Here is a 22,140-nt window from a genome sequence, read left to right as displayed (position 1 = left end):
ACAATTTCAAAAATATTAAATCGTTCAATGACAGCTGTGTATAGGTAGGTGTCTCTTTGTGGTGGTATGTATCTCACCACATCGTTTTATATTTATTTTTTAAGCAATTTCTGAGAAAATGCATCCTTTTATTTCTGGAAATCATGGATTGTTGGAGATACATGTTTTTCTTTGATATATTACCTCAAATACTCTTTTGGAAAGTTCCTATTTTTGTTTGAATTTTCTGCCTATTCACATTGTTTCTGGAGAGTAATACTACTATCTTACATTTTTACTACTTACAGGTGTCACAACCTGGGGGATGAAGGACTTGGGGGCAGGTGTTGTGGTGAAACAAAAAGCAAAGTGAACAAAGTCTGGAAACAAACAGGACCACAGGGGATCAAAAATGGGAGGACTGGAAATAGGGAAGGAGACAGGCAACAGGGAGGTTTGACATTAATGACCGAACTGGGGCTGATGAGACAAACAGGTACTTAAATACAAGCACTAAAAGGGGTTAAAAAGAAACAGGCGTGGCTCACTAGGGTGACATTACGGAATAGACAAGAGGATCAGGCATGCAGGATATGACAATAGGGGGTGGAAAAATAATGGAACCATCACACAAAAAGGCAGTTTTGAAGTAACTAAATCGGGATTACGACATATTAAGTGGAATTCCAGTAAGCAGTATGTGTCAGTTATAAAAGATGCCTGACAGTAAGCATATTGATCTGTGACTTTTCAAAGACACCTGAGGCAACTAAGAAAAATTCAAAGAAGCCGAGCTGTCGGTGTTTGAAATGCAGGTGCAAAACATCGCAAAATTAAGTAATAGGTCAAAAAGCTTTACAGCGTACGCCGAACGAACTTCAGCAAGAGGGAGAATCATCGCAATCTGAAGCTCACCAACAGGGACAGACCGACATTTAACAGGATACTTCCTTAGCACCATAAAAGTATGACCTGAAAAATATCCACAGAACACAATAAACACCTGCGTGACCGTGTCTCAACAAGAACTGCTTGAGGCTGGGATTTATGGCATGGCTGCTGTTTAGAAGGACATTGCACAAAGATACATTACTTGATGTAAGGAGCACAAATCCTGAACAAATTCTGAACAGTGGTTATATGGTCTGATCAGTGATCTTTTACCCTTCGTCCTACATCTGGACAGGTTCATGCTTAGAAGAGACCAAAAGCTGCCATCAGCCCACAATGACCGTTGGCATGGGTGCTACTTTTCAGGAGCCATTAGGTCTGATGATGGCTTTTCATGGTCATATAATGGAAAGAGGAATATGAGGACATTTTACATGACCAGATGCTTTCTATGACGCAAATATGGAATGTTCCCCTATTCCATGATGATAAATAACAAACACTGCTAAACAAATTCAAGAGTGACGCTTGGACACCATCCAGGGTCTCCTCACTCACCAGAAATAAGCAGTATTGGACCTTCAGTCTCAAAGAACTGGAAGCTTTTCTTCTCCAAATATGGCCCGATATTCCACTACGTACAATTCAGGACCAGTATGACAGCATTCCAAGAAGGGCTGGAATGTTCCTCAGGTAAATGGTGGCCTCTTTCCTTTATTTTCTACTGTCTTTACATGGAAATTACATGTACAATAATATTTACAGCTGGAATATCCTCTCATGCTTTATAATTTGTTATTTGTTATTTCAGGTAATTAGCAGGTCACTTTACAGGACATGAAAAAAAAATACATGAGATGCTGCTTTATTTGCCATTTCCACCAGAACATTGAAATTCTTCAGTGTTCACATACCACATCTTCTCATCTTTGCATCAGCATTGCTGTCCAAGAGCAGAAAAATCTTTTTACAGTCATGCACTTTTGGCTCGCACTGCAGAGACACTGGGAGGGGAAAATGACATTAGACGGCAGGTATAATATCCAGTGGAACTGGAAATATATCTCAATAATATGTGGGAATCTAAACTTAAATATGATTTTGCTAAAGACAAAAAATAAAGTTATATTGCTAATATGTAACATCTCAACACTTGTTTCCGTATCTCAATAAGGACACAGCACAAATATCGCTGTCTTGTGTGTCTGTGACTGGCCAACAAAATTATTCAGTATTATACAATTATAAGCAATATCCAATCTCTGTGTATGTATGTTTCAGAGGTGAGTGGTCCAATGAGCTAGAGGAGGTAGTGTTTCCTCTATTTTACAGATTAAATTATGAAACAAGTCATTTTTAAATATACAACTACAATTTCATTGGTTAATGCTTTGCATTAACTGCACCTTCATAATGCATTCATTAAGCATTCATAGAGCATTCAGTGCACCTTCATAATGCATCCATAGAACATTCATGAGCAGCATGTAAGTACACCTTAACATCATAACATACAGTAACAGCTTTAATATACATTAATAACAAACATTATGTGATAATAACAAATATTATAATCGTATAATCATATAAGGTCTGTTATTAGTGTACTATAGCTGTTAAGCTGTGTTAGACGTTACGGTATAGTTACTTGATGCTTAAGAATGTTCTATGAATACAGTATGAAGGTGAAGGTGCACTGAATGTTATGAAGGTGCAGTTAATGTAAAGTGTTAACTTTTACTGTCATAAAAAAAACTCATTTTCTCTTCACTATTGTAATATTGTAAAACGTATTTTCTTCTTAATGCCCCAATTTTTTTTTAGCCACTAGCCACCACTGGTATGTATTTATATGAAAGCAAATTCAGAAAAATGTAGCCCAGCACAAAGCAATATTAATGCCTTATGTGAGGCTATACATGGTTACATAAGAAGTGATCGCAAGCAGGGCCACTTTTCCAGAGCAGAACGGTGGAGAAAGACTACAGCATTAAACAGGATGAATATGTATTTTCTGTTCCAGCCACTCGTCCACCAAACTGAACAAAGATGGAAATTACATTGTTGTATAATCATGGTTTGACAAAACTGATTTGGAGTCTGCAGAAAGAAAGCACCGCATTTTATAAAACAGCTACATTCGTCACAATAGAGCGTAACGTTTAAGTAAAGCACCAGCGACAGCCTGCCGGACCTCAACTGTATGCTACGGTCTGGTTTTTGTGCTTTGTGGGGAAATTGGGGGTCTCATGTGGTGATGTGTGGACCATCGCAGACCGAAAGCTAAGCTAGCAGAAGGTGGTGCGATAAAGAGAATTTAAATTATTTTCTATCCAAATGCTACACAGAACAGCACTTACACAAGAGCATCCGCAGGCCTTCAGGAGCAAAGAAGTTACTGCATCTCAGGTGTAGCAAACATGCAGGAATATCCATCCATCCATCCATCTATCTTTCAACCACTAATCCTGGTCTGAGGCAAGGGGAGGGGCCTGGAGTCACTCCCAGGAAGCTCAGGGAACATGGGTACACTTTCAGGGAACATGGGTACACTCTCAGGGAACATGGGTACACTCCCAGGGAACATGGGTACACTCCCAGGGAACATGGGTACACTCTCAGGGAACATGGGTACACTCCCAGGGAACATGGGTACACTCTCAGGGAACATGGGTACACTCCCAGGGAACATGGGTACACTCTCAGGGAACATGGGTACACTCTCAGGGAACATACGTACACTCTCAGGGAACATGGGTACACCTTGGATGGGCTGCCAGTCCATTGCTGGACACACAATCACACATTACAGGAACACTAATTCAGGTAGCATGCAAACTCCACACACACAAACGTTTGCATTTATTTCCTTGTGGGCACTGTCCATTCATCTCTGCGGGATGAACCCTAATCCCAACAATGACAACTTTACCCCCTAACCAGACCTTAACCATACAGTAAGTAACCAAACAAATTACAAGACTTTTGGCATTTTTCGTTTCTTGATTGCAGTCACAGATTTTTATAAACTGTCAAAATGACAGGTTTTATAACATAGTGGGGACATATGGTCTCCACAATGTAATATATACATAACCCACACACACAGAGCAGGGGTGGGGTTTGAACCCTCAATGGTGCGTGTGACAGTGTCCCCCACCAATACACCACCACTACTCCTGTGTAATAACCACCTACTGCAACATTACACCAAGCTTACTACCCCCTCCAACCTGCTGCTACACCACATCACACTATGCACATTATCTACACTAAGCTTTATCTTTTATTTTGTTCATGTAAATAATTTATTGTTTTGTCTTAATTGTCCTTGCTTGTTTTTAACACCCCAAAATACGTATTGCCAAATGACATTTCCAAGGGGTGTGTACTGTTAAATGCATAAAAATGCCTAATTTTATTATCTTTTTTCAGTGGGCACATACGAAAATGAAAAATACGCATCTGGATTCACACAAGAAACGTCAAAATGGACTTGCTGTTTCATTTTGATTTTTTGCAACTTCGGAAATCTAAAATGTTACTGATCCGTATGTAAAAGTACTTGGCAGTCGATAAGCGACTGCGAATCTAAGAATCCATGACATCCCCGGTATGAATCGTCTAAGAGTCGCGGGGGGAGCCAAGCCAGTGGCCAGATGGGCTATTGGCAAAGCAGCTTACGGGACGCCAGGACATACGCGGGCCGAGGCGACACGGAGGTGCCGTATGCCCAGCTATCACAGAGGCTCATTATGAGCACAGATCTGGGGAGAGTCTGAAATCTTTCCCGCTCGCACTTCCTATTGTGACCATCACTCCAGATTGCGGAAACATTGCATCACGTGTCACATGACGCAACTTCCATTAATATTCTTTGAGGTGTCTGCCTGAGATGAGATTAAAATATCTGGTGTCAAGGCTCCAGTTACATCCATTATGGCTTTAAAATTTATAGCTAGCTTTGCTGGTACTCAGGGGCATAGGGGACAAATACTGAAAGCCTGCGCTTTTTTCACTTGGTTTCTACAGAACAGAGAAATACCATAACACTGTTATTTATGCAATGATTTGTGTGCCAGGGCTCATAAATGCCGCCCCATCTATAAGATTTATATGCTAAACAGAAATCGTCCCTGTGTTACAAACAACAATCAAATGATGCAGAAATGCATTTATCAGTGGCCATAATGGAGACAAGAGCAGCACATAATAATTACACTTTTAGTTTATGCCCATCCTCCACAAGATATTTCTCACTCTTCGCATTTGAGCAGCACGGGTCAGTGCACAAGAGGCTCCACCAGCTGGAGAAATGGGGCACTTCTGGCTGCGGGCAAGTCATACGTGTCTGACCACCTCTTTCCGAGAGCGTCGATGTAGCAGACAGCCAAGAAACACCAGGAGAACGGACCATAATGCCCCAGGAACGTGACGCCAGCATTGTTCCTTTGCCATGCGATTCACCATCAAAGTTGGCACATGACAAGAAATTCCCTCCAGAATTATTCACACCCTTGAATAAGACGGGCAAAAAAAAAGTCTGTCGCTTATCAACTTACTCTCAAAATATGAGACAAATATAACCATTAATGGAACTATTATAAGAAATAGTTCTTAAGAAAACCTATTCTCAAAAACGCAACAATTATTGGGAATTCAGGAAAGTACGAACACAATATAATCCAATCCTGTTCAAATTTTAAAAAAATTTAAGCTTAGCCAAGTCTTTAGAAACTCTTAAGTGGTTGCTCTGGATAAAAGTGCCTGTTAAATAAATAAATATATATGACTGCAGGCACTTACCAATACAGGGGACAGGCACCCACACAATCGAGCATTAAGGGCAACTGAGATACTCCCATTAGCCTAAATGGACGGGGGGAACGTGCAAACTGTGCACGCGCACGTGCACACACACATACACACACACACACACACACACACATACACACATAGAGCAAAGGCAGGATTACAACTGCCAGCCCTTGATGTGTGAGGCAAGCGTGCAACCCACGGAGTCACTGGATGACATCATCTGGATTATTAAGCGATTCACCGCTGATGGAGCAGACAGGCGAAACGTTTCTGCTACATAATGCCAAACACATAGTCATTTTACTCTATTCTTATGTACTTAGGCAGTTATTGCATTCATTTAGACATTTTGTCTTCAAATATAGTTATTATCATACACGGCATAACTAAGTCTGAGCCCCCAGACAATGTCACTTTTCAATCTGGGGCCCTGACAGTAAATTACACTTATCAGCAACTCCAGTTAAACTTAGCATGTTATTGAACTGTGGGGGGGGAGTGCCCAGAGCTTCCGGGGAAGGGGGGGGGGGGGGGGGGGGAGGAGTGCCCAGAGGAAACTCCCCAAGAACATGGGGAAAACATGCAAACCCGATACACGTAGCACCAGGGCACAGACTCTAAGTCTGGTCCCTAAGATGTGAATTTAATGTTACCTGAACTTCATGTTAGACTATATAATAAGTGATATTGGATGCATCACCCCAACCTGCTCTCTATAGATGAGAGCAAGTTGGCCACAAAGGGCCCCGATAGCAGAGCCCCGGAAGCTGGGAGTCAAGGACCTATTTTCGAGGACCCACAGATGTGCTGAGGCTGGGCTTGAACTAGCAGCTAAAGAGGCTTAGGCTACTGACCCCATATATAAACACATATAGAAATGAATCACAGGATTCCAATTATTTACAAATGCCATCCTTTCGTAAAATTACATCAAAGCACATCAAACCAGGAAATAATATACCAGGAATGTCAGGACTGTCAATGTGGAATCGCAGGCAAGTTCCACATGGCGTCAAGTGTACGTCAGCTTTCATCCAAAACCATTACAGAGCAATTCACATGTTGGTGTCCTACAAAATGTCGGAATGCTGAACTACAATATAGAACCAGCCAAAATATCGAGATGTTTCTATTTTTGAAGCATGTGAAAGAAGCAGAATGCTAATGGCACTGTAGCAGAATTTTAAATGCTGGTTTTAGGTCACTGAGATTCTCCAGCATCAAAGGTCAGACTCTGTAAATATGGAGGTGTTATAAAAAATTCATAATGCATAACTGATGAATCCTGCAAAATCCCCTGTTTATTACTATCAAGCTGCACAGCTGCCTTGGTGGAATACTATGGAATACTATAAAATGCAATGAATATTATTTGGCTCCAATAAACTGCATGTTTTAACCAACAATCCCATAAAATAAAAGTAGTAAATGAGAGTAATGAGAGTCTGGAAGTCTAATATCATATTACAGGTCAGTAAAAAGGTTTACATTTTATGTGCAAATGTGTAATATCTGCAATAAAATCCAATGGACAGTTTTGTCTTTCCTTTTCTTTATTTTATCCAAAAAAAATAATAATTTGGTGTACCGATACATTCACTCGTCACAGTTTTTGTTGATTTCCTTTTTTTTTCCCCACACCTGTTTCAAAAACTCCCTCGTAGATAAACAACGGAGTGCATTTATTTATTTATTTTTTTACTTTTTTTCCTTTCATTATAAAAGATACTTTCTTGGTATATCGTAATTTTCTCGTATGAAAAAAGGTGTTTTTTTTTTTTTAAACAAAAGAATCATTTTTACGAATAGAAGCAAGGTTACCTAGAGAAATATAACAAACAAACGTTCGTCAATAAGCCTCCAGGACCTTGTAGGAGGAGAAGGGTTTGACGAAGTGATAATCCAGGTTCCCGCAGTGGGGGCACTGTTGAACGTTGCTATACTCCGAGAAGTACTGCATCCCCACTCGCACGTCTATGACTGGCTTGCCGCAATGCTTGCAGTTCAGTCGAGCCTGGCAGGGAAAGACCACCAACAGTGAAAAGTAGCCCAAAGACGTTCAATGACACCGGAGCACAGCTGATAGCCGTGGGTTGCTACACCTAAAACATTTAATAGATATGTTAACCCGAACTTTAATGACTAAGGGAAAAATGTATGAAAACACACAGTATGGCCAATTATACCTGAGGGTGTTGTTTATATAACTGATCCTAATTATGACAATAATGGAACATTATGACACATGGCCTTTATTCTAGAACTCCTTTACAAGTAATTACATCTACCTAACATGCTTGAATTTTGTTGTAGCTTTCCAACGGTTAGTCATCTTCACAGTGAAAAGGCTATCAAGAATGGTTACAAAATTGCCAACCCGTCGCATCAGACCTAGTTTAATATTCTCATCCCTGTGCTGCCAGTTGCTGAATCTGAACGAGAACAAACTGACAGATTTCTAGAATGAGCCGTGGCAAGCAGAAAAGGCGGGAAACCCCATCCCCACATATTTTACCATTCAGTTTTATACTACACCCTCTCCCCAGATAACGACTACCTTGGCTAGCAACCATTTGCAAATACGGCAGAAAAAAAAAAAAAAGATTTCCGAATGAGCGAAATTCCGACCAAATTGTGTATGCCTGAGTAAGAGTAACGAGTAACTGTTTGAGTGGCAGCTACCAGTTAATTTTTGCCGCTCCAAGCACAGTCATGGCCTAGGCTAGGCTACCGTAAATTACACTTAGTGACTATTTTGCTTAACGACTTGACCTTTGGAATGGAACTCGGGTGCTCAACGGGGGGGGGGGGGGGGGGGGGTGTAACATGCAAGGCTAGCTTGTAGTAAGATGCTAGCACTTTTCCACTGTTATCCAAGGTATGTCGCGGCTAACTTACCTGGCAGCACGGCGAGGCGGCTAGGATGTCATAAGTATACATGGTTCCCAGCTGGTGCCAGCTACCGTCCCACTGGGACTTGCACTTGATGCAGACGATCTTGTGGACCCCCTCCAGGCAGTCGACACAGATGGCGTACAGGTGCATGAGCCTCCCTTCAAAAAGCAGACCAGCGCATAAGTCCACAGCCATGCACTTACATGGGCAAACACACAGGAGCGAGCCGGTGGTAGGCAGTGCCTTGATTCGGATTAAAGAAAGGCGCGATTCGGATTAAAGAAAGGCGCGATTTGGATTAAATGAAGTCATAATGCAGATTAAATGAATAACGGCACCTGGCTGGCACAGACATGAAGGCTTCACTGACCAACCCCCTTTCCAGTTAACGGCTCATTTGTGACACCAAAAACAATGCCTTGTAACCAGGCAAAGAGCTGACCTTGAACAGACCCTGCAGCTCTTCCCAGCCATGATTAAAAGTTCTTAAATCACAGCCTCTAGATCAAAGCCACTACACCAAACGAACGAAAACAAAATGTGCATAATGAGCACCAACCCGGTAGAACTAATCTACTCTACATTCCAGGCTATTTTACAGCCTGTCCCAAGATTTTTTTAAGCTATATAATATATAAGTTAGATGTTTTGTCATTAGCTTTTGACAAACGACAGCTTGCAGGATGGGTGTTTGGATCTGACCCAGGTTACTGCGAAAACAAAAGAAAAGTAAAATAATATTCAGGGTCACCGGGAAGGAGAAACAAGTGGAACAAATCAGTGATGGTCACCTGACTGACCCCTGTAAGCCGAAGGGCATCCCTGCCTACAGTATATCCACCGCCCTTGTTGCATATTCTCCTGCATTCTGTATTCTCCTTTGCATTCACTGTTTAACACATCTGAACCTGTATCTTCTAAGCTTGACACTGAGAATGCAGTTTTGCATGCATTGGGAATACCAAATATGCTGGCTTTATTTACTTATTTCTACAATTTATTGCGCTCTCTAAGAGGACAAAGCCCTTCACAGAGGAAGAGATGAGGTTTATAACATCTGTGGTTATTACTGAGGGCGGGGTGCGGCTCTGAGAGTTTCCGGAAGGGTTCGAGTCTCATGCCCAGCAGAGTAATAAGATAACTTAAGGCACCTCTCCCCCCCAAAAAAACTGCTCTAGGGCACTGTAAACATGGCTGATATATAATATTTAGCCAACATTGTCAAATGAATGGTTTGGAGTGGACATTTGATCTATGTGAATTGTTAAAGTAGAGACCAGCAGCAGGCCCCCTAGAGTGCGGGGCGGGGCGGGGCGTGGGTCCCCACCCACCCCCCCACACACACACACACACACACACAAATTCCACCTTGGCCAGTAATTCCAGCCCTGCACCTATGTATATGTGTGTGCCTCATAGCACAGCAACACTGGATACATGTAAAATAAAGTATTCCTAAGTGTACATATTTGAGCTTGACAGTGGCCAAAAGTCCACAAAAAAAATGGAGGGAAATCACAAAAGTAACAATCCGCAAATAGACAAGAAATGTGCAAAAATACAGATATTTTTCTGGATATGATTTTACACAAGAGTGGGAGATCGACAGGTGGATCGGCGCGGCGTCCGCAGTGATGCGTAGGAGCTGAGCCAAAAGGCGAAGCTCTCGATTTACCAGTCGATCTACGTTCCTACGCTCACCTATGGTCACGAGCTGTGGGTAGTGACCGAAAGAACGAGATCGCGAGTGCAAGCGGCCGAAATGAGTTTCCTTCGCAGGGTGGCTGGGCTCTCCCTTAGAGATAGGGTGAGGAGCTCGGTCATTCGGGAGGGACTCAGAGTAGAGCCACTGCTCCTCTGCATTGAGAGGAGCCAGGTGAGGTGGCTTGGGCATCTGCTTAGGATGCCTCCTGGACGCCTCCCTGGTGAGGTGTTCCGGGCATGTCCCACTGGGAGGAGGCCCCGGGGAAGACCCAGGACACGCTGGAGGGACTATGTCTCTCGGCTGGCCTGGGAACGCCTCGGGATCCCCCCAGAGGAGCTGGATGAAGTGGCCGGGGAGAGGGGAGTCTGGGTTACCCTGCTTAGACTGCTACCCCCATGACCCAAACCGGAAAAGCGGTAGAGGATGGATGGATGGATTTTACACAACACTAATTTAAAAATACATATTTTGGATAGTTAAATATTTGTGGACCATGGTACATATTTGTGGATTGTCTTCTGTAGGTTATAAATAATAAAGTCCGATAAAAACTTCCAAACAAGTGCCACATCTTGTGAGGTGGCGTTTAACCTCGCAAACCATCATCCAAATGATGAAAAAATGTTGCATAAACAATGTATTTTGTGAAATCACAAAATAAACTAGAGCATAATATGAAACGTCAGACGTTTTTATTTCGTCACCCGATATATATCGTCATGTCACACAGCTATATATCGTATCTTTCATTCATTAACATGTAGAATCGCAACATGTTGTTTGTACTGTAAGAGCTCCTGCAATCGGCACATTTACAGTTCTTGTAACTATCATCTGTGGATCAGACTTTCGCCACAATCGGGGGTACGTTTCCCAAAAGGTGTACTCGCTATCTAAATTAGCAACTTAAGCTACATAGTTGGCACCATGCTATTGAATGGGTCCTACGTATTCCTACCCTAGACTTGGCCATTCAAAGAGTTTTGGTGTTGAAGCGAGTCTAACATAAAGGTGCCTAACTCATCTGCGTTTTTACAGAAAGATCACGAGATGATTAATGTGTACCACTTTATATTCATTGGTGGGCATCCTGTTGATTGTAGTCGGCAAAAGGGACATGCTCCGTCAGCAAATTATACCATTACGATTCTGTAGCTTGCCAGAGTATTTTCTATTGTAAAAGTAGCTCTCTGTAAAAAAGCTTCAGCGCGCCTGACTCTCATTATGCCAAAAGTCTATTAGACAGTTGAAAGCTAATTGTTAATAAACGTGCCGATCCCAAAAGCCCTCGTGAACAGTGATTTTTGCATGTCACTACCACGTATTGTACATGTTAATGTACAAAAGACGATAATAAACGGCTGTGTCTTTGGTATTTGGTGTCTAGTGCAAGCTGATGCCGAAGGCAGTGATGGAGGTCCTCAGACTGCTTTGTTATGCTGCACTCATTATTCCATGGGCCTCTCTGCTCATACCACACCCCTGTGCCAAATCAGTGCCAAACGTCTGAAACTGGAAAAAATATGATCTGAATCTGAACACAAAAATTTTGAAACTGGAAAACGTAAGACCTCAAAGACATTTTTGAAAACCCAGAACTGAATGAAAATTATATTTAAACCAAAAAAAAAAAATTCTAACACTTATTTTCAGTTTGACTTCATTGTGTTTTTTTAAGTTAAACGCCAAAACTTGAAGTTTCAGTTTCAATAATTTTTTTTGAAATTAAGAAGAACCACTGGCCCTGATTTAGCACCATAAAACCCCAGAAGAACCACAGGGAAAATATGCAGCTTCCACACACACGGGGCAGGGAGCAGGACTGAAGGTACGAGGCAGGAGGGCTACCTATAGCTGCCAGCTATCTAGGCAATATTCTCCAAATCCTAACTGGAAGACATAACTGAAGTATATCAACTTGCACACCTTAAAAGTAAGATGTCCCTACAGAAGATTGGTATTGGCTACAATACTGTGAACTAGTAACCTGCTGGCATTGTAAACAATGCTGAATAAACCGGGGGGTAGTAAAGGCTGAAGCATTACCCTGTAAGTGGCAGGGAACGTCATACTCGATCTCCTCATGACGGGACGGGCTGAGAAACAGGGTCCCATCGACCAGGGGGAACTGCTCGAAGACGGGCAGGGCACGGAGGCACAGGGCACAGTTTACCACGTTGCGGTGGCTGGAGCTGAGCGCCGACAGGATGAACTTGCGTAGGTCCTCGCCCTGGCCGGCGTGGGCGTCATCCTCCATGCGCACGTGGTACGTGTTGAGCTTGTGCCTGGGGATGTGGGCCAGCAGCTCGGAGAGGTCCAGCCTCCGCAGGAACTGCACGGGGTGGTCCGCGGGAACCAGCCGCATGCCGTGCTCTGGGTGGGGGAGGCGTCCCACCGCGGACCCCGGCCCGGCTAGCAGGTGTCGCCGCTGGCCATCTATGTGGACGGCCTTCTTCAGGAACTCGCCCAGGTGACGTGAGCTGCGGGGGCCAACAGAGGGCGACGGTGAGAAGAAGGAGAAGCCGGAGGGCGGGGACTGGCCGGGCGAATCGCATGGCGAACGGGGGCCGAGGCTGGTGCCACAGAACAGGCCGACAGCGTTCCGCTCCTGAGAGTTCTGCCGACGAGGCAGCTCCGGGCCGGATGTCCGGTGGGCCGCCTTATTCCCCATAAGCTTGCCCTTCTTGAGGTCCTCGCCGGGTTCCGGGGCACCACCGCAGGCTCCACCGCCGGCAGTCACGCCGACTCCGCCGGCCGCACTGCACAGCTTCCCCAGGCTCTTCTCGGGCCCCACCTTCTTCTTGCGTTCGTCCTGCATGCGCTTGACCTGGTACCAGTCCGTGTCCTTCTTCAGGTGGCCCTGGCCACACCGGCAGGAGCAGAAGCGGAAAGCCAGGTCGTAGCCCTTCTTTGTCCACATGTTCTGCCGGCACTGCTTCTCGTTCCAGCTGCGCGCGCGGCCGATGCAGTTGAACTGTGCCAGGATGCTGCTCTCCCACTCGTAGAAGCACTGCAGGTGCATCCAGTTGCCATACGGACAGCCCTCGCTGTTGCACACCACTCGCTGGTAGTCGTCCTTTTCTAGGTCAATGGGCCTCCCCAGACTGCACACCAGAGGTGTCGCACAAGGGACTTCTGTGAGGGGGACAAAAACACAGAAATTACAGAATTTCACTTAAAAGCCCAGAGACAGATTCATGTTTAGTAGCACAAATGCTTCATATGATCGCGATCAAGTACAGTAACATGAATGACACATCCATTGAAACATTTATAAATGACCCATATATAACTCAACTTTTTCCACAGTAAAATACCACGTTTTTTGTGTGCTGCCTTCCAAAACAAGCAGGGACATTTTAATGGACAGACATGTCAATGTGATTACAGAAAAGTCTGAGGCCAGTGCAGCTGCTGGCTCTGCTGAATATTCCTGCTAGAGGAAGCACATTTTTATTGCAAGATAAGCTTCTTGAAAGCTGGTCAAACCTGCCATAATGCCTTTAATGAATTTTAAGAATTACAATATACAATGATGAGTGTAATTAGACAAAGGAAAATGAACTTGGATTGTAGGTAAAATTTTAATGTACTGTGTTTAGCAAAAAACAAAAAATAATCACAATAATACCAACATAATCACAATAATCACATCCACGGGTGTCTTTAGGTCCGATCTCTCGGGGCGATTTTAAGCCGAGCCCCAAGTATTTTACCCCCAGTGCAAGCCTTCCTTCAAAGTCAAAAACCTTGATTTAGCCCCTAATTTTTTTCAATAGCTATAAGCGTCCCTGAATCACATCCATGAATACAGTTATAAGAACATAAGAACTATACAAACGAGAGGAGGCCATTCGGCCCATCGAGCTCGCTTGGGGAGAACTTAACTAATAGCTCAGAGTTGTTAAAATCTTATCTAGCTCTGATTTAAAGGAACCCAAGGATTCAGCTTGCACTTATTAAGCATCACATCATTAAGCTTAAAGTCTCAGTTGAACATGTTGGTATACAATACACTACACATTTGAAACAATCACTTAAATGTTGTGAATTGAAAAACATTTACGTTAAAGTCACCAAATAACATTTTATGACTGACAATAGCAGTTGTTTACTAGAGTTATTTACTGCCTGAAGTCCATAATCTTTTCAGTGCTGCCTTAACATTGTTTTAGTGTGATAGCATCTTTTTGGCAGAGATTTCTAGATTCCATCTAACAACACATTTCCTTCCTCTTAAGTTAACTTTTATTGCCTTTTCAATTACTGCTATTCCTTAAAATCCTTGATATTACCTTCAGTAAAATTACATGGGATTTTGTATGCTTTAATTTGTCCTGCAAATTCTGCCAAAGGCCTGCCAGCAACTCATATTATACAATTAGCAATGTGCGAGTTAATGCAAGTTAGCACTGCAGTCAACTGAGTATTGCAGTCAACATAATGCAGAACTGGATGCGGATAATGGATATAAAGCATGCATTCAAAAAAATAGTGGTGTGCCAGATTATTATTTTATTCATATTATTTAGCTATGACAAAAATCTTGTGAACCTCACTGCAACCTTAACAGCATAAGCAGTTATTAAAATTTTTAAATGATAAATTTATGATAGAAGCTACAACATCCCAAATATTTTACTACTATCCTATTTCATTTTAACATTTTATTAGCTGGGGGTCCAGCACAGGGGGGCTCAGCCTCTGTGCTTATGGTCAGAAGGTCACCAGTACAAATCCCATTCTAAGCAGAATAGTCACATCTCCATTGGGCCCTTGATCAAGGCCTTTACCACCCCTGCCCCCCTCAAACGTCCCAGGGGTGCCTATTAAATAGCCTGACCCTGCATTCCAAGCCCAAGCCTCACCTGTGTACATGTGTGAGCATATGTCTGGAAGAGGAGGAAGACCTTAAATGTAAAACCTAATGTGCAGATTGCAAGTAAAACAATCATTTCATTTTTCTCTATCTCATTATTATGTTCTTGAAGAGAAAATATAATTGAGCAGATGCATTATTCAGTATCTAGATAAAGCCTGATGGAGTGTTTGCAAAAATCAAAGATAAATACTTATTGTTTCTCTCTTACTGAGCAATTTCATGCTACAGAACATGATTTGATATACATGTAAATTATCGTGCCAGAATTTCCCCCTGGGCTCATTAAGGTATATCTCTGCACAGTTAACATATACTTTTAAATGATGTGGTTCGTATGGCTTAATTAACAACTGCCACCTAGATCCCCAGAAGAAACCCCCCCCCTCCATCGTCTACCAAGCCGCCCCCACCATTCTGCCGAGCACCATGTTATATTTACCTTTGGGCTTAACGTTGATATTAAGCGCGTTGATTGGCTTAAACCGAGTCACGTGAGATTAAATGACTATATCAAGCCGAACTTGTGGCTTCGGCCTAATGTACTTTATTGAATTACCTCGGCGGAAGCCCAGCTGTGCGATCTGTCAATCGCTGTGCAATATACAGCAAACAAATGTTATTAAAATGCATTCAAGTCACGAGGCCCTTTTATCTTGAACAAGTTATTACAAGTGTACAAAGACCGGGACAAAAACGATGCCATTCTCGTGTTTGCATTGTTAGATTGGTTCTCCATCATTATCAAAACAACGGAAATGTAGCTAATATGCGTGTATCGTCGGCGTCTCGAGATTATTTGCCCGCAAACGAAACGATCGGTGAGCGTGTGCAGCCATGTATGTTTTGTCCATACCAATGTGGCCCTTACCGCTAGTATTTTCATTTGGTGGTGCAGCTGTAGCCCCCAACAACGCAGTCGTTACCGCTTGCGCTCCCGTTGCGGCAGCATTGGCTCCATTTTCCTGTTCATCTCCACTACTATTAGTGCGCTTATTTCTCTTCCCCTTGTTTTTCTGGTTAGGCATCGCGGTGTTCCTGTTTATTAATAAGCACTCGGCTGTCAGATCTTGCCTTTCATTTCCACGGCGGCTGTTTTAAATTGAAATGGCATGTAAGAGCAATGGCGTTCGCGCCCCCCGCTTCTTCTTCACAGGTGACAGTGCCTTTCACGGCTTTATCGCCCTCCAGATTTCTGCAGTCCTGACAGCGAAGGTATACCACGAAGAAGGCGTGTCTGTGCCTTGTTTTGATTCCTGTTCCGAGCTCGAACGGTCAGGCGCTGCTTTCGCCCAACCTCGGTGACGTCGGCTGGCTCCGCCCCCCGGGATATAAATAGATCTGGCAAGGGACTCCTGACGCGACAAATCCAAGCCTTTAAGGGAGTTGCAGTAAGGTGTCTCTTAAAAGCTCCTTCGGCTGAGTTAGCCAGTGTTCTCTTAAAACTGGTTTCCTGTTTGTGATGCAATTTTTCACAGTAGTTGCAGTTCTGCGCCAGTCATTGCGGTAAATGCACCACAGCGCTTGATTTTTCAGACACGCTTATCATTGTGAAACGTGTGATGCATATATAATACATAGATATTCTGCACCAGTGCGCCGTGATACTTCAGAGTCCAGGAATGTATTCAACTCCTAAACATATTGCATGGCCATGTTACAGCATATTAAAATATGACAACTACAACAATAATGTGATGTTCCTATTATCATTATTATTCAATAATAATTCAACTCAATTGAATGAGTGCTTAAAGTGTTTAAATAAATATGTTCAATGGAGACTCTGAAAGAAAATTCATCAGAACACACAGTTGGAGTTCAATATTCAGTTTAGACTTTATTCTCTGTATGTTTAGAACTTTGATTCTTGTTCACTGTTTAACCATAGTTACAAGTACAAACTTCCTGATGCATGTCAAAAAATGCACATTGATTATGATTACATGTATAAAAAAAAACAAAGGGGTCAACACCAAGACAGCAACTCAGCAAATGCCAAAGGATATATTTTTACTCCAGAGCAATTAAATTTCATAGTTTTCAGTTACATTATCTTAGATTTACAAATATCATAACTCCAGTCATATAAATGACACATATAGTCTCCTGAGTGTGTTTTTGTACAAGAACTCTGTTAGATAAATCTTCCTTATACATTTATTCTGCACCAATCTTATATTTATTAAACATATATTCTTCTTGGTTAAACACACAAGATCTCTGCCAAGACTTTTAAGTCATCTCAACGTCACTCCACTTTAAAGGGCACCCAATGCAACTTGTATACTGAGTACATATGGCTCAAAGTGGAGATAAAATATGCAACTATATGGTGATAGAATTAGCGGTAACTTTTATTAAAATAGTTATTAAAATCCTTTAGGAAGAAATTCTGAGAATACGTGGGGAAAATATTCCTTCTATGAGGTGTGTTAATCTGTCTACTGTCAAACATTTACGTATCCCAAACTGAGGTTAAGTCAATTTGATTCTCTCCTGAAAAAGCACTACAGCATCAAACACCCATTTTAGCACACAAACACCCTATTAAGTGTTGTACTAATAAAAGACCATGGCATTGCACATGAAATGCATACAATCCCCCGTACACTATCACTGTTGTGCATTGTTAAAGCTGTGCTCTTTATAAAATACAAAATTTATATTTCACTGAAATTTCAATTTAAACAGCCAATGTTTTCATAGGACCCTGAATAAAATACCAGCTAATTTTATTTATGCATTGGTCAAAGATGTAAAAAAGGAGGTAGTCGTGTACCCATGTAAATAATTGTCTATGGCATTTAAAAATGAGAAAATGATCATCGAATGACGAATTGTCTGAGTAACAAACAGTAGCTATGACATATGTGCAACCTTTAGAAAATAGTAATCCTTAATTTAATTGAGAGAGAAAAAAAAAAAACATTCATGCAACATACAAATTGTCATTTGGGATGCATCCATTTGCAGTCACCCTGAAAACACTGATTGATGACTTTTTATTCCTAATGCTGTATGGTATTGCACCAGCAGAAAATTTTATTGTATACGTGCTGGTTCTGCTTCAATCCTGCAGCAGTATGACATCGACATTATCATGGACACCCTGCAGGAGAAGCTCTCCATCAAAGGTGATGACCTTCTTCCGTTTGGCAGCCTTCAGGGTTCCCACCAAAGCTTCAAAGAGGTTGGCACATTTATCATCATTGAAGAGAACCCCAAACTTCACACTGGTCTTTCCATCTGCATCTGCAATGGATTCAGGAGATCCAGACATTCATCTGACTACTGTGCTGAATAGACACTGAATGTACATAGACCATTTTACACTGTATTAACCAGAGTCGTACATTTTTACATCATCCTTTTATATATTCTTTAAATATATTACTTTCATATTTATTTTATTACTGCTTTTCCTTTACATATTTATTGTCTATTGTTATTTACATTTTGATGTATATATTTCTTATCCTTGTTGTATTTCCACTTTGTGCTACTGGACAAAAAACCTTCCCCCCCACAGGGATCAATGAAGCTCTATGTAAATCCTGATTAATCTCATTCAGGAGTTAATAGTGCCTGAATTGATATTCACAAAACCACAGGAATGTGGTGTGGTGGTGTAAGAGTAACTGTAACACCCCAACCACAAATATACAGCGTGCAAACAAATATTCAATAATGTGAAATCATCCTGATGTCATTATATAAGTAATAACAGATTACACAAGCATAGGTTACAAAAAAAGTTCATATTTTGAACTTCAGGACCTCAGACATGTCTATACGAGTTGAAAGACTTTTTACTTACATGCCTCAAATTGGGGATCTTAGCCATGTTGCATTTTGATTTATTTGCATTACAAAAATAGCTTTAATATAATCAATTACTAGGTCGTCAATAACCACAGGTCCGCATAGCGTCTCTTTAAGTTACAGAAAACAATATGAAATTATTGCGCTGACCTCGTCTTAAATTGATAGACTTATTTCTAGTCCATGAAGCAGTTCATTGTGATGAGTTATTTCTTGTCCATTTATATTACTTAAAAAGTGACTGATTTACACGTAATACTCACTTTTGCTGCCAAGCCGGCGGATCTCCTCAATTAACAGCGTTACCTCGTGATCCACGTTCATTGTTTCTGCAAGTTACACAGCACACATTACTGACTATGTGCTACGGCATTAAACGATATGACAATGTAGATTATTCTTTCCCATTTAATTACACATGGCCACAGCAAGAAATACAAACACAATTGTGCACATCACACGTGGGTGCTTTGGCATCTAGGTGCACGAAATCATCGCAGGAATAAAGCAACTACGGTAACTACTTTCTCTCTGTTCTTAAGGTGTTGATACTGTAATCTTAACGAAATTTTGCGCAATTTTGCCTCTTAAAAAGGATAAGGAGTCTGCTTTATTCCTGGCTGTATGTTTCCTTTGGCGATTCATTCATATGTATGTAGAGCTAGCAGGGCTCGTCTTATGCGCAATGGCGAAATAATAATAGCCTAATAATAATAATTATTATTATTATTATACATATGATGACGAAAAGCCAAATAAAGACGGATCAACAACTGGTTCACATCCCAGATCTGAGTCCCTGCCAGGCGCTTTTCTCTCGTTTCAATTCTGTCCTAACCTGCCGGCAGAAACGGATCAGGAGGGTGGAGCGACCCGAGTCTTTTACTGGTTTCATCTGATTGCCTCGATTCTTTAAAATTTCTCATACATACGGAAAATGTTTCGTGCTGCTGCTTCCAAAAGACACGTCGCCTCATGTAACCACGCCGGCCAACCTTATTATTCGGATCGAGAAACAATAAAATGTACAATAATACGGTTCAAAGAAACTGAACGCGGAAGTGCCCGGCTTTTACCAAACTCCAAAGCACATGATAGAGTACACGAAAATACTAATCGCCCATAACCCGATCATTACTATTAACCATTACAATCCGCGTGAAATGTAGTGATTAAAGAAATATACATTGACACTGATACACCCCGCAGCTAACAGCATACGGTGAAAACCGCTGCAAAGTGAAGAATCCGCATTTTGTCAGAGTCGCTGCAGTTCAATATAAAACATGTTCAACACAACCCAAATGTGCTGTTCCATTTATATGTTGTACATTGAAATGTGCCAAACTCACCTCGGCAATTGTATGTAGTAATCTTTCTACTGAAGTCTCTGCACTCATGAAAAGGAACTACAGGAAGTGGGTAAACTCACTGTCAGGAGAAACCAGTTAACAGAACCATACAAAAGCAGTCGGTGATTGTGACGTCACAACGTCTTGCCAGAAAGGGATGCACCCACAATAACGTGAAGGTGATACACTGCTACATGCTGGCACTAATGTCTGTTTTTTACAAAGCAATGCACTGCAAAAATGCTGTCATGGAGATTTTAGTTTAAAGCAACGTTCAAAAATTTTGCTTAGGACTATGCTGCTTAGGACAATATATAATCAATGCCTTATTGATTACATTCATAATGACACTATATATAATATAAAGCAATGCAAATGTAATAGTGTGTTGAGAAACTGGACTCGTGTGGTATTTATATAAGGAAAATACAGACAGCGTTACATACTGGTAAGGAAGTGTTTTTTGTTGCAATTACAAAATCATATGCAGAAATATAAGAAGCCACACTCAGAAAAAAGGGCACCAATTTGTACCTTTGCCTGTCACTGGGGCTGTACCCACAAGTGTCTGCCAATTGTACCCTTAGCTGTATGTAATTTAGTCTAATTTAAGATACAGAAATGGACTCTGAGGAACATCCTCAAAGTGCTGACAGCATTAATGGTACAATGGTCAATGGTGCAAAAATGTTCCTCATAGACGACTTCTGTACCTTAAAAGTACATTTACCCTTGAGGGTACAGCCCCAGTGACAAGCAAAGGTACAAATTGATTAGCAGTATATCATTGAAGGTGCTCAATTTGATATAGCCATTTATAAATAAATTGTTAAGCATTGGAAAGTTGACTGAACAACTATAAATGAAAATAAAATTCAAATAAAACAAGTTTCCTTTATAAAATGGAAATAGTATGCAACAGTGCATGTCTGGCATCCTATTAAGTGGTTGTGCTGATTGCATAGTCAAATTAATTTCCTTTAACTTTAAATGCACTAACTAACCATTTCATCCCATGAAACAGAGCAGTACTTAATGTCCCTTGTAAAAAGAATGGCTCGAATTTTCTCTGCTGTTATAACTGCTAGAGGAGGTTACTTTGATGAATCAAAGATGACATTTTCTTGCTAATAAAGGTACTCAAATGGTGAACATACTGTAAATTTATTTGTTAGCAAAAAGTATCGAATGTATTTTTAGGAAATGGTGAGTAACATGCAAATGTCGAAAATCTCAATGTATGCAAAAACTTTTAACTGGCAGTGTATGCAGAGAGAGTGTCTGTGTGTACTGTGGTGGATTGGCATCCCGTCTAGGGTCACCTCTGTTTTTTTCCCATCTACTAATTCATCAAATCCAATTTTACAGCCTAGAATGACACCAGACCATACCAGAGCTGGAGACTAGAGTAAATAAATGATTATACTTTAATAGTATGTCTCCTCTATATTAGGCTGAAGGCAACAAAAGAATAAAACAACAGAAAGAAATGCTCTTTCCTATTAACAATGTGATATGGTAAACAAAATGTAATCAGACGCAGGTTAATAGTGCTACAGCACAATAGTAGTCACATTGTAATAAGACTCATAAGTGGAGTTACACGTGGAATGTATATATTTGTTAAACAATACAACAATACAGAAAAGTCAACTATCTATAAGGCAGTAGGCAGGAAAAGTTTAGATTGCATCAAATGGACTACACACAAAATACAGAAATTCATATTAAGTTCTGCAGTTAGAACTTCACATTGTAGTAGCATATGGACAATTCACATTCAAGGGTAGAAATGA

General features: G+C 41.4%; 2 protein-coding genes across 2 annotated transcripts; both read right to left on the bottom strand.

Annotated features, from left to right (window-relative positions):
* Positions 1–7,223: 7,223 nt before the first annotated feature.
* On the bottom strand, positions 7,224–16,482 carry heca (hdc homolog, cell cycle regulator). The gene is made up of 4 exons (XM_023797089.2): positions 16,039–16,482; positions 12,335–13,423; positions 8,587–8,741; positions 7,224–7,702 (listed from the first exon to the last, which is right to left on the bottom strand). Exons 1-4 carry the CDS (start codon positions 16,193–16,195, stop codon positions 7,538–7,540), a joined length of 1,566 nt encoding a protein of 521 aa, XP_023652857.1. The 5' UTR covers positions 16,196–16,482; the 3' UTR covers positions 7,224–7,537.
* A 499-nt stretch (positions 16,483–16,981) lies between these two features.
* On the bottom strand, positions 16,982–20,497 carry abracl (ABRA C-terminal like). Its single transcript, XM_023797094.2, has 3 exons — positions 20,345–20,497; positions 19,256–19,321; positions 16,982–18,422 (listed from the first exon to the last, which is right to left on the bottom strand). Exons 2-3 carry the CDS (start codon positions 19,314–19,316, stop codon positions 18,238–18,240), a joined length of 246 nt encoding a protein of 81 aa, XP_023652862.1. The 5' UTR covers positions 19,317–19,321; positions 20,345–20,497; the 3' UTR covers positions 16,982–18,237.
* Positions 20,498–22,140: the final 1,643 nt, after the last annotated feature.

The sequence above is a fragment of the Paramormyrops kingsleyae genome, chromosome 19, assembly GCF_048594095.1.
Source record: "Paramormyrops kingsleyae isolate MSU_618 chromosome 19, PKINGS_0.4, whole genome shotgun sequence".
NCBI classification, from domain to species: Eukaryota; Metazoa; Chordata; class Actinopteri; order Osteoglossiformes; family Mormyridae; genus Paramormyrops; species Paramormyrops kingsleyae.
Note: the sequence above shows the minus strand (reverse complement) of the source record. Positions and strands in the feature narration are given on the sequence as shown.

Coding starts and splice junctions, on each gene's coding strand:
- heca (XM_023797089.2), bottom strand. CDS start 16,195: ATGCCTAACCAGAAAAACAAGGGGAAGAGAAATAAGCGCACTAATAGT. Junction 13,424..16,038: donor ACCAAATGAAAATACTAGCG/GTAAGGGCCACA, acceptor TCCCCCTCACAG/AAGTCCCTTGTGCGACACCT. Junction 7,703..8,586: donor CCGCCTCGCCGTGCTGCCAG/GTAAGTTAGCCG, acceptor TTTCCCTGCCAG/GCTCGACTGAACTGCAAGCA.
- abracl (XM_023797094.2), bottom strand. CDS start 19,316: ATGAACGTGGATCACGAGGTAACGCTGTTAATTGAGGAGATCCGCCGG. Junction 18,423..19,255: donor CCGCCGGCTTGGCAGCAAAA/GTGAGTATTACG, acceptor AATCCATTGCAG/ATGCAGATGGAAAGACCAGT.